At 35.7% G+C, this 13,408-nt stretch overlaps 1 protein-coding gene across 5 annotated transcripts in view; it reads left to right on the top strand.

The window, feature by feature from the left end:
• Positions 1-12,998, top strand: part of LOC102684322 (zinc finger matrin-type protein 4) — a 64,745-nt gene extending 51,747 nt beyond the window's left edge. For 2 of the 5 annotated variants that reach the window (XM_015346516.2, XM_006630553.3), the window contains one exon: positions 4,734-8,622. In XM_015346516.2, coding sequence (XP_015202002.2) covers positions 4,734-4,869 — 136 coding nt within the window. In that variant the 3' untranslated portion in view covers positions 4,870-8,622. The other 3 variants (XR_001478365.2, XR_001478364.2, XM_015346518.2) reach the window with 3 other exon arrangements.
• The last annotated feature ends 410 nt before the right edge of the window (positions 12,999-13,408 follow it).

Below are 13,408 nucleotides of genomic sequence, written 5' to 3'. Positions count from 1 at the left end.
GAACCGTGCTGGAATGCGAGGTGGAATGACGAGTCCTCCAGGGGCGTGGCGTAACAAAAAGAAGACAAAGATTAGTCATGTCATGCTATAGGCTGTGGACCTTGTCCAACAATGTGATGTCTTTATGTCAAACTCATACAAAATGTATACTGTATGCTCAAGAGGGGCATTTTCAACCATCCAAAGACTCAAAGCATCAGTTTAGCTGTCCTTAGACAAAACAACATTTTGTTTTTGCTTGCAATGAATGTATTTCAAATAAATTGCATTCCTTGCCTCTAAGAGGTCTTGCATGTTCTTTCCTGGAGGTGTCTGATTGCTTAATTCTTCAAGGGTAAGCAGTAGTTTCACTGTGCTTTGTGGTGCTGCACCTGTTGGTGAAGCATGGAAGCTTGCCATTGTTCTATTATTCATACTTAGTATTAATACTAAAAGCTCTTATGCAATCATCGAATTGTCCCATCATACTGCTGTACAGCAGCCCACACAGAAAACCCAGCTCCTACACCATAGATGATTTCATACTGTCTTATCTCTTCCCTGGCAAAAAGATAAACTACCAGGCACTCATCAATTCAGGACAGAAAATGAATTAAAGTGTAGTGTTTGTATTATTATTTCTGAGCAGTTAATGATTCCACAGACCTGGTATAGGTATGATTATGGTTCCGTTTTGCATATTTGCACAGTATCAGAATTACTGCACAACATGGCATAAGGTAGGCTACATCCAATTGGGTAAAGAAATGATTTAGTAGAGGTGCAGAGCAGTTTAGCTCAGCATTGAGTATATTACCATCAATTGTAACAGTATAGGCTAACATCACAGGAAAACAAAACATAACCTTGCTTTTAAGGAACCTGATAGCACAGACACACAATTAACATGGAAAATAGTGTGTTAAAAATGAAAAATCTAAAATTTAGTTGTTATAATCCAATACTATGATACAGGGATAGAGAAGTATCCCTTGAATTTCTTTTAAAATGTGGATCGTGAGTTTGGAAGATTTAGGAGGGGAAGTTTAAGCTATTTGTGAATCATTTTACAAGCTACAGTATGTACTGTATGCATATGTGCTTTTAATTCAAGTGGTCCTACCTGCACTGCATATATTTAGGAAACAACATGGAGGAGAATGCACAATTTTAAAGTCAATACAGTAGATAATACCTTTACAAAGTGGAGAGTCCATGATATAGTCTTTAAATGATGTAGGTGTCTTTAGACGAACAGCATGCCAATTAATACACAATGGCATTCTAAGAGTGCAGTGACAGAGCACTAGGTTCCAGAAGACTGGGGCTTAGTGCAAAATGCCTGTGGATCCTCCCCCAGGTCAGTGAAGAAGGCTGATTTCTTGGAAAGAGTTAAGAAAAAGCATATATCGATTAAATAAAAGCAATGTAAGCTTAGCACTCCAGGAGCAATATTGATCCCTAGGGCTGTCTGGAACAAGATAGGGGGTTCCGGCTCATTGCTCTTTCCCTGCCTGAATCATTGCTCCAGAGAAAACATTGTAGCCCTCAGGATCCCCATTATTAATGCAGGGAAGCACCCTGCAAGACAGCCCGGGTCTGCTGTTAAATCTGGGCATTTCTGTTCTTACTCTCCACAAAAGCTTGATTCAGCACATAATAGAAGAAATCATTTGCTTTCAACTGTAAGAAAACTATAGGCAACAGGGTTTAAATACCAGACAGAAACTTACTGTATTTGCTGAAACTTAAAGGTAAAAAAATATAATTTAACAGTTAAACTTCTTACAATATAATTTTGGTCTAATAACTGAACTATAAAACATATGTTTAGGGCTTTCCAAATATCAGAAACTTATAATGCAGTTTGCATCTCATTCTATTTCAATTTTTTCTATAGTACCAGATGTTCCAATTGTACCTCAAATAATTCAGACTAGAATGGCTAGTAAACATCATAATTAAAATACATCATGCTTTATAACTATTTAATTTGATAAGTAAAAACACCAATATTAAATTAACAACACAATATTTATGGTTAGTATTGTCACCTCCTCAGTGACTATACAGTACTTTGACCTGTTAATGTAATTTGATAATGAAATTTAACACCTGTCCTTTATGTAGCCGATTGTGAAGCACATATTTCCTGTTCTGTGACCAGTGTGTGGTACATGAATAATGTCATGCTAGCATCATGTTGCTCATGCTAGTACTTCAAGGTAATCCAAATGCTTTTACTGCAAATAAATTGGTTCTGAGCAATCAAAATACAAAGCCTACATGGACTATGGAATGTTGACAATATTTTCTTGGTTAACTAGACTGATAACTGCAATTAATACACATAATAAATAGTTATGTTAAATGTGATTAAAACTGAGCCAACTGAAAAGTAAAAAGAAGAAACACAACATGTACTGTATGTAAGTTGTTGAGCCTTTTTCAGGCGTGAAGGAGAGAGAGGAAGATGGCAGGAAATCAAAGGATAGAGCAGATGAGAAAGAACATTCAAATGAAGGAAGATTGAGGGGAGATGTCCCCAATTAATAATTCCTGAAATCCTAATGGGTGAGTGCAATTTCTGTGTGGCTGATGTATAAAATACACTGCAATGTACGCAACATGCAATATAACAGAATATTCTACCCAAGAATATTGCTCATAGCAGCTACAGTTAAAAGGTCTGGCTTTTCGTGCTACATTAAATATTTGTGCAGCATATTCAGTTTTTGTTTTGCCAGAGCTTGCTTTGCCTTCACACAAAGCAAGCTCACTTACTGCCAGTCTCACATACAGCACAAAGCGCTCTGCATGGTTCTCTCCCTTTAGTCAATTGCAGTTCCTTTGTTTAACTGGGGCAAATCCTTTCATGAAAACGATGGGAAAAAATGACACCGCATGACCTGTGTTCATCCTTCCTCTAAACTCCTCCCCCAACTTTTGTAGCAGGATCACTGACTCAACTACCACTGGTTTCAATGACAATTGTAGAAGTTATTGTATTGGAGTTTTTTATTGCTGATATAAGTGAATAAGTAGTGTTTCTCATTTTCGGTATATACTGTATATTTTTTGTACAAAATGTCCCCTTAATCTTTGCCAATTCTGGAGTTCTTGCAAAAAAAAAATGTAAAGTACATTTAAACATCAACAATATTGTATCTCTGTAGATGTGTTTCAACTTTGTTTTGTCATTGGTGACTAAAATGAAAATACGGTAGATTTAGTATTTGAGGTTTTTGTTTACTGTTACTATTAATATGACTCTTTTTAAATTCTTTCTTTAAAGTAATTTTAAAAGTCTTTGAAAATATACCTAGAACAAATGCTATTGTGTATAAGAATTTACTTAAACGAAAATATAGGAAAGATATCCCAAGAGCACTAGAAGTACTGTAGATACTAAACAGCATCCTGCATGCATTATAAAATGAATTCCATAATCATAAGCAGCAGCGATAGTTAACAATTGGACTTTGTAGACAATTCTGGCGGTACTGAAATGCTTCTTGCCTCCCCTTTGACAATAGCATGTCCAGGCACTGAGTAAATAAGGCAGAATGTATTTTTACTCTTGCAAGATTTTCTTCAGAACTATTCTGCTGACAGTTGTTGGAGATTACTGATCATCTTTAAACTTGTACAGCTTTTTTTCCCCCATAAAATCACGTTTTCCTTTACTGGATCAGGGCCAGTGAAATTCTTGTCAAAAATATCATTCTCTTTGGTCACTTTGCAGAACCTTGAAGCAGATTCATGGTATAAGAATAACATTGATTTACACAGTCAGTCTGTACTTTAACCCCAGTCTAATTTAATTTGTCTTTACTTCAGGGAGCAAAACGGTGTCATGTTAAAAAAAAGAGTAATTGTGCCTTGTAAGTTGGGGGTATGCATTTATGGTAATATGCATTCCCAACGCAACAGTTTAGATGAGAGCCATTAATTTCTAATGAGTTCATCTCTCTTCAAAAGGTAAAAAGGGCAAGATGCTTACCTCTTTATTGCTATTATTGTTATGGCATCACAGAAATTAGGTTCATTAATGAAGGAATTAAGCTCCCTACCTAGGGCAAACAGTTTCATTGTTGTTTATGGCTTTAGTTCAATTCCTTATTTATTTAATTGGGCAATCTAAATACTGTATATATTGAGTAGTAACAAATTAAAACTTGTGAAATTAAGTCTTGCAGAATGGAATAGAGTGTTGTTCAGATTTGCCTAAAAGCGGCCAGTCGGCACTGCTGCAGCCAGTGTCTCTCCTAGACAGCACAAACACTTTTTCATTACTGTACACTGTTGCCCTGCTCTGATCCTCACTTTCCCACAAACCTCCCTCACCAGTTCTGTTCATTCCAGCTGACTGTTCACTGAAATTTGATTTCAGAGAGGTCTTGTGTAGCCAGAGCCATACCTTCACAGAAGTTCCTTATGTACTGTAACACGATAATAACATTTGGAATCTTTTATGAAATTTGTTCCAAAAGATTTAGGTGTTACATTAATATTTATAATATCCGCAGTCAGAGCAGAGGTCATAGTACTAGGGTTAGAGGTGAGTTGTGTGCTGGGGTCTTGATGAAATCTTATCTATGTGTTATTTCTCTGGGGAAAGATGGTTCACGAATTGTATTATACAGTAGCATGGTTTTGTAGCCTTTTTGTAGGTGTCGTTCTGATCACATGCTGTAAGAGCTTATTTAAATAAGTCATTACCGCCTTTTCTCTTTTTCTCTTTTCTCTGACAGCTCCAAAAACCCAAGCGGCAATAACAACTGTAACTTAGAGCTGGGATCCCCCATTCATGGGAGCGTCCTTCCCGAGTGGATAAATGATTCCCCAAGCTGTCTGTGTAAAATAAGGAATGAATTCAGTCCAGTGTGATTAGATATACATAAATGTATGTTTATATGCTGTCGCTTAAAAGGAAAAAGAATGGAGAAATTTGAAACAAGGAGCATGAGTCAATTAAAAATTAATATATCTACACACGTATTTTGTATCCAGGTACTTTCGCTTACTATTCAGTAAGCTTTGGTTGGTTTTTTATCATCAGTAATGTATATTCAATGGAGTTCACAGCTACATTTTTTTAGAGTAACCATTTATGACATAAAAGCAATAGCATTGAAATTGAACTAGACATCTTTGAGTTATCCGTCCTGCAGTCTCTAAGGCAGTTAATCTCAATGTTCTTCTCTTTAGCACATAAACGCACAACCTATTTAAAGTTCATAAAAAGAGTCCCCCTCTTTTGTAGGAATGACCATCATTCCCATGTCTCTCTCATTTATAAAATCACAGCAACTCCCAACTCACCACCTGTCCCATGGAGTTATTATTTTATAGTGTGCTCTATGTGATTTTTTCACACTTTCAGTAAGGTATGATAAATAAAGAAAATAAAAATTTCAGAGCAATTGTGTGGGTGAGCCCTGCCTACTGTACATAGGGGGACAGGGAAGAGGTCCCACTGGCCTGTTTCATTTAGTGGATATGTGCTCCTGCCCTGCATTGTTTCAATGAGCAACAGTACATCTACCCCAGCATGGAGCAGCTGGATTTGTTTCATGAGTCATGCCTGCTGCCTTCCATGTTTTTTCAATAAGAAACTGCATTCACAAGTGGAGACTTGGGAGTCTGGTCACACAACTGTCATAAGAACAATGTTACTTCTCTACCAACTACTTTGTGTTCATGATTAAAAACTTTTTTTAAATTATTTTCAAGCAAGTATTGTAGCAAGTACAAATCTCCTGTAAAATATATAATCAAATCCTTTATTTCTTATTAGCTAAACCTGTTGAAACTAACTTAGTGCTACTGCCAGTTTAGATCAGGTGACTTCAGCCTCAGCTTGCATGTGCTTGATTGGAAACAAAAGGGCACGACCTTCAGTGTGCTCGATCTGGCACTCCAGTTTCAGTTAGGAATTACTCAAGATCTCCCTCACCTGGACTGGGAATATAAGTATGGTTGCCGTGGTGACCAGGACGTTATGCTGAAAGGGCAGACAGCACTCTCTGCCACAACCAGGCCTGACAGGCAGACACCACTCACAGCGGGGGGTTCCTGTGTGTTATGGCATGTACTGAAAAGATAATCATTGCTTACGATGTTGAACACATTTCTTTTTACTTCCAAGGTTGGCAAGAATTTCTAAACCTAGTGGAAACAAATCAGTCACAGTAATGGCATTTAATAATATTCACCAAGTGCAGGAGAAGAAATTCAATTCAAAGGTGGCCAGTTCTATATATATATACTGAAGCATTACCAAGTTATGCATTATTCATTTTCAAAACGAAAACGATGAGAAATATGAGAGGGGGGCAAAGCTATGTATAATTTGTGGACAGTACCTAAATAAAAAGTAGAATACAAACATTTCTAAGAATAAAGGGGATTTTCACAATTCTTTGATAGTATGCAATATTAAATCTCTTCACATGGACTATATTGGTGAGAAACCATTCACCCCTTCCTTCCAAATCAAATCATTTCTCCATATAGGTTAATAGGATTTGGTACTACAAATAGCAAACATTTTTGCATTCTTCATATACTGTACAGTATATTAGGACACCGAAGTGAAATTTGTCATTTTTGCTGTGTAGTTATGCAATCTGTATTTAAGATCAAAAGACTAATGTTAGGCAAATGTATAGAAGTACAGTATGTACAGTATAGTGCTTGCACCATTTTGACTAAACACAATCTTTTAGCATCAGATCTCTTTAATGAGTCCATTAATTATTATGTCCTAATGAGGAGCTAAAAACAAAACATGCATGCCAAGCTGAAGCTTGTAAACAGTCACTTCAGAGAGAAGGGTCAAGGTGCCTTCTGGAGGAAAGTCTATTAAAATTGACATTTCTGCTGGATGGATAGAACTCAAGGACATGCTTTACTACCTATCAGCCTGACCAAAAAGTACTGTAGTAGCTAGACTGCCTGTGAGCTGGACTTAATATACCCTGCTTTTACTGTTGTGCCAGTAGTAAACTGCTGCAATTCAAAACATACTGGTTCTTCCTTAAGGGGAACTTGTTCGTTCCAGTTATCCCAGTATTGTATGATGCTATAACAACATGTTAGGGTGTCCTGGCAAAGGATTATCTTCTTAGAGAAAACACAGCAACCCTCTTTTCTCTGAATATTCCTCAGGTTTATACCTAAGGCATTACACACCTCTCATAAGAGTCAGATTTCCTTTGTGAATCAGACAACAGAATGGTTGGACCTTTTTGTTCGTAATTTTGTCCCTAATTGCGGGCTATTTCGCTTGTCCATTGCCCTCTGGGGGTTTGTGATTGTACAAATAGGTTTTGAATGTGTCACAGATTATGTACAGTAAACATTGTATTTCATTGCTTATGCAGTGTACCAATTAATTGACAAAAGCCGAAACTGAGAATACTTTTAATGAGCTAAATACTGGAGGTCCAGTACAGTCATGCCATAGAATGGTGGAGAATAATGTGTCTCTGCCGGGGGTATTATCACTTGACAAGATCACACCTTGTGACAGTTCTTAAGAGTCGGGAATAGAGTGTTTTATTGGTGATAATTGAAACACAGGTTAACATTTCTGGGAATATAAGACTTGACTTTTCCAGTCCACATTTTTAACATTTTAAAGGTGATGATGCTTGGTAGCAGAATTTAAAGTGTTCTACAACATTTACTTCAGATAAAAGTCAATTTAATTAAAGAAACTCCAAGCCACATCCTTTTAGTTTTACTGTATCTGTTCATCCTATTGTCTGAATGTTGTTAACAGTGCCAGTCCCTTCTCTAGGTAATTGCTAATGTGACTTGTTTATTTCACTGCAAATATTAGTGAAATCGCCGATCTCCTGAATCCACAGGACAGCCTTTTGTTGTTCTTGTCAGGACCATCCAATGCCACAGTCCTCTTCAGTGATGAAGACAAATCAGGACTGATTTAGGGCAGTATTTCACATTTCATGTTATGTTACACACATTTTTACTGAAAATGACTGTTGTTCAACATTGAAGGAGAGAAATAACGGATACAATTATTTTTCATAGTGCTGCACTGTTTTTTTATTTCTAAAATAAAAAACCTGAGCATTAATGTGAAATTAACTTTATATACTGTAGCTAAGGCTAAAAAATTTACTAACTGTAACACTTCCATTAATTTTTGGGGTGACAAAATACCTAACATTATACTTATACAATAGGTTAATTAAGTGAAATAACATAGGGCTATTGAATTGATTTTGAAATCAATGTGTCTTTCTTTGTCTTGAAGGAAAAGCTTTTGATAGAAGTTTCTGAAATAATTCAGAAATTACACTCTCAATCTTGGTAATACTTTCTGATATACTATGCTACATCTATAAATATAATGGACCTATAATAGTACTAACTACAACACCTAGAATTTGTAAATTGCATTTTAAAAAGTGAATTAAATTCTCAACATTTTATGTTTACTTTTTAGTTAATCATTTTGTTGATCTCTCCTTCTCCAAGTCGTCTTCATTTCAGCAGGGAGGGCAAAATGTTTTGATTTTAAGAGTGTTTGTACTAGAAAATAAAATATTTAATCATTAAGCAATAGCTTTACTATTGAAACTGCAATTCTGAGATATAATTGACCCTGTTCATTTTGTTCTAGCTTGAAGCAGCATCAACAGTGAAACCAGTGGTTTGTGACCAGATGTGGCACGGAAGCAGAGACCTCAGTCAAGACGTTAGGGAACACTCTGGAAAAGAGACACCTGCCCTCTGTGGAAAGCTTGCAAATGTGTATGATATTTCCTTGCTTCATCTTTGTGTGAACACAAAGAAGAGGACTCAAGCCAGGATGTCTTAGGACTACATTTGGTTTGTGATACCTGTGTTTGAAACAAACAGAAAACTTTCTTTGCTGTCAAAGAACTACCTGAACTAGCACTGTACGTACTCTTTTCTGGTGTCAAACTCACCTTACTGGTGTTCACCAAAAGGAATAAAACAATCATAATAACAATAATAAAATATGTCAGCAATAAATTGAACCCCCAGCACTGCAGGGCAATGTATTCTGTGAGGCTTTTTGTTCTCTCTGTAGATGTTTGTCTGCAGTGGCAAGGCTGCAAGGCTGCGTACTGTTAGCTGCTCACATACTATATAGAACTGGATTCATACCCCCGTCCCAATGAGTGTCTATAGATACAGGCATGAAAATGGGCTTCGAAAGGTGTGCTTGGTATTGTGTTCAAATCACTGCACCCTTGTGCTACCTTATATGATATGGACAGTTCAACAGGTCATTTAATATCTGGTGATAGAAATGGGTCATACTGTAGTTAGGTTATTTTGAATCCATTGTGTGCAGTGGTAGAAGATTACGTTTCTATTTCTAAAGACACTGTGGGTTTACTTAATTAAATATAAGATGCTATACCAACTGTATACGGTACATAAACGTTTGATCTATACTAATGTTTTCAAGATTGTAATACTGAAACTGAGCTCATCCTTATGAAAATCAGTATGGTTTCATACACATTGATACAGTGTGGTTACATTTATCTAATTCCAGTTTCATATTTTTCATCAAACTTTATTTGAATAGCATGGCATTTTTCATATTAGATTCTTGACACTAGAATTAATAATGCTGGCATTTCACTGGAGACTACAAACTTTGAACATGTCAAAATCCTTTCTGGATCTTATTCTTTCTTTTGCATGCTCTAAACGATGATTGGATAGATCATTTTGAGGCAGAAATGAAAGTTTCACAGTGATCTGGGCTTTAACAAGGTATTTAATCATATAATAAGAGTTTGTAAAGACCTAATTAAAAAAAACAATAGGACTGGATTTAAACCTACTGTTCTTTATCTAACACCAGAAAGTCACTTATTCCATGTAGAGGATGTGACACCAGTCCATCACAGGGTAGAGATGCTAAATTACTTAGCCAACATGTCATTGGAAGGATGGAGGAAACTGCATAGCTAAAACTCACAGGAATACAATGAGAACATGTACTGTAAACTCTTTCAAAGAAGGCACTCCAGGCCAGAATCAAACCCAGAACCTAAGAGCTGCAAGAGCAATAGCATTATCTACTAAGCCACCCTGATTTGTTTATCATGACACTTTTGTGTCTGATCTTGCAATTAACTCGGAGGTTTTTAATATTTAATTCACTGTATTTTTACTTAGCTAAATTGCATTAATTAAAGAAATAAAGAAGCTTTGTTCAAATTCAAATGCCCCTTTCCTTAGAAACTCAAGTATGAATTTTTTATACATAAATTTAATTCAGTAGATATACTATTTCCCTTTAAAGAATGAAAGTAGTAACCTGCCTGGGCGTGATTGATTTCAAATGAAAAATAAAAAGAGAGCACCTAGAGTGCACTTTACAAAATGAAGTCTCACTTCGATGATGCCTTGGGATTTAAATAATGTAAAAGCTTGAGCTTTGAGTGAGAAAAGTGTAACAAGATTTATTCAATTAATAAAATAGTCCATACTATTTCATTAAAGAGTGATTTAAATTTGTAAATGAAATATCAAAGGATCTTTTGATGCTGATGAGTTATGTTAAATGAAACCCCTATGTCTCATACTCTCCCACTCATTGAAACTAGAGCAGGATTCAATATTTACTGAATTAAATTCCCATTCTACCTAATGCAAACATGCTAATAGTTTAAGTTGGCTGATAATAAGAATAGCTAAAAATATATCTTGATGATCAGACAGTAGACAGTTTATAATTATGGCTGTGTTTCTGAGAATCAAATAAGATAGAATGTCAACCCATTTTCATTTAATCATAAGGTGCTTCATCCCTGGACCGTGTTTTTCATGGTGCTCTCTTCTTACAAGCACTTGAACTACCCTGGCTCCTAAGGCTCCTATATACACAAATCAAATATATACTGAGAACGAGAGATTTCATTTGAATGAACTACTGTCTGAAGCAAAGTCAGTGTCCATACTGTACCTTTGGAACCTACTTAAAATTGGTGATATGCAATATCCAATAAAGTAAGTGTTAAAGGGAGATTAAGGCAATTTTGGAAAATCTCCTCACAGGAAGTTACTTTCTGGAAATCACTGGCTAATCAACCTGGATGCATCACTTTCTGTCCATGGCAGCGAGTTCCTAATCACAGTGTGGGGTTGTCCTTTGCACACCTGGGCCATGGTCTCAAAACGCAGCTGTGATTCTTCAGCAGCAAGCACTATTGGTTGGTGTTAACTAGATGTTGCATCTGTCCTCCACCTCAAGCTTCTATGTTTCTGCACTCAAGGCTGAAAAGAAACTGTTGGCAAATATCATGTGGAGAACAAGGGAGTCATGGGACTGTGCCTCCAGTTGTGGACTAAAAACTCTTTTTCATTCTCATTTATTATAAAAAGACTGCAGCTCTAAGGAAGCAGATGATGAAAGCACTCTAGTGCACCACAACTCACTATTAGACTTCTTATAGTTGATCTTCCTAAGAAAAGATACAGTCGCAGTGGTGCAGTCATTATTGGGCAAACAAGGTATTTTTGATAATTAATGTACTGTATATATTTTAAGGACATGTTAAGTGGAAATGTGTGTTCTAATACTGTGTGTATTTTTAAAGTAACGAGTTTGAAAGAGGTCAGGATGCTATGATAAGGATTGTACTGTGACCATTTGTAAATATACTTTACAATATATATATTTTTTTCTCTTTCAAACAAAGCTGGTCTCCAGATATTTTGTGCTATGCTCCTATATAATTAAACCTCCTTGAATGTGAATCAGCAGTGCCAGCCATTTGATTTGGCCTGCAAATGGTGTGAAATCCTTTGCTTGCACTTGATGTCAACTATAAAAGAATGTGACAGTAACTCTCATTTAACAGCTGTGAGATGTTAAAGAGACTGTGAAAAAGCTGTTATAACTATATATTTATAAAGAATTTAGGAAATCAGAATGGTCTGGAAAACAGTGCATTTCTTTTCTGATAAAAAAAGGTTTTTAAACCAGTTTATACAATACAATATTCAGTCAATACAATACAATATTGTATGCTTATACAATACAGTATAGACATAAAGTATTTAACCTTTCCTTTCTTTCAGCTGACTGAAATCCAGCAAACACTCAGAACATTTGAATAAAATGATTAGGGATTAGTTAAGACTTTAAGCTTAATCACAGTCAAACATCTCTTTCAATGTTTTCAATGTTTAAATTCTGTCATAGATAAGTAAGTATAAACATCTTTTCTGTTTATTGGACTTACCGTAAATGTTCTGCTCTTTAACCACCTCTGGAAAGGATAGTATTTCTAGATTTAAGAGTTTTAAGATGTGTGCATCCTCCGATAACTCGATTCCTTATTGAATACATACTGTATATGGTATTCTGTATACGTATGGGAATGCTTTCTTGGAAGATCTAAATTAGTTTTGGACAGTGAGGCCTGGATTGTATTTGCAAAAAAGGACTGAACAGCAGTTCAATTTAAAACTCCATTCCTAAGAGCGAAGCCTAGCACAGTGGTATTAGATACAGTAGGGCCAAACAAGGAGAATGTCTTCTAAATCAATATAAGATTAGATAATATTTTTATTAATTTAAAGTCAAAACAGTATTCCTGTTTTTAAAAGATTTAATCCATAAAAAAAATATTTTTGTTATAAATTAATTCCCCTTTTAAATGGGACACTTCTAGCTAACTGGGCAGTTAGTTCCAAAGTCTTTTACAAAGAGTGTGTGACAGTGGTGTATTGGACATTCCTTTATAAAAAATTAAGAAGGGTAAGGCTGTTAAAATGCAGAAATGTAGCCAGCTTGAAATGATCAAGAATCACTCTCTTTAAAGCACTAAGTCTCCATAGTAACATGAAGAATCCTAATAATACGGAAAGGAAACTTCACTGAAGCAGTGACATAAGTAGCTTTGGGTCAGGCCTAGATGAATCATTGAATTTTTGTTAAAGAATAGTTTTAATGTCACAAAATAAATGAGCACAATAACAATTGCCTTTTACACTTGTCTTGTGGAATATTTTGAGTCATATTTTCTCTACAATTCACCTAGTTCCTGTCTTATAGAGTACTGTTGTTCTCATGTCTAGACAATCTTTGCCTCTGGTCACAAACTTAATTTGCACACAAAATCTTCAGGATTTGCCTGCTTTCAGTGCTTTATATTGATTTATACTTTCCATTGCATTCCCTTAACAGTCCATACAAACCTTTTCTTCAAGATTTAAAAAGCACATTTTCTATACTGAGCATTTAATAGGCTTATTTAATGTGCCTGAATGAGATTCAAGCTTTTTACTGGTGAAATAGTTTCATTTAGAGTACGTTTTATTAATACAACAATCAATGGAGTGCACAAGACACAGAAGAAAAGGATTGGCCTGGTTAATGAGATGTCTACTTTTAAAGACC

This window comes from Lepisosteus oculatus, chromosome 4 (assembly GCF_040954835.1).
Source record: "Lepisosteus oculatus isolate fLepOcu1 chromosome 4, fLepOcu1.hap2, whole genome shotgun sequence".
NCBI classification, from domain to species: Eukaryota; Metazoa; Chordata; class Actinopteri; order Semionotiformes; family Lepisosteidae; genus Lepisosteus; species Lepisosteus oculatus.
The sequence above is the reverse complement of the archived record's forward strand: the minus strand, read 5'-3'. Positions and strand labels throughout refer to the sequence as shown.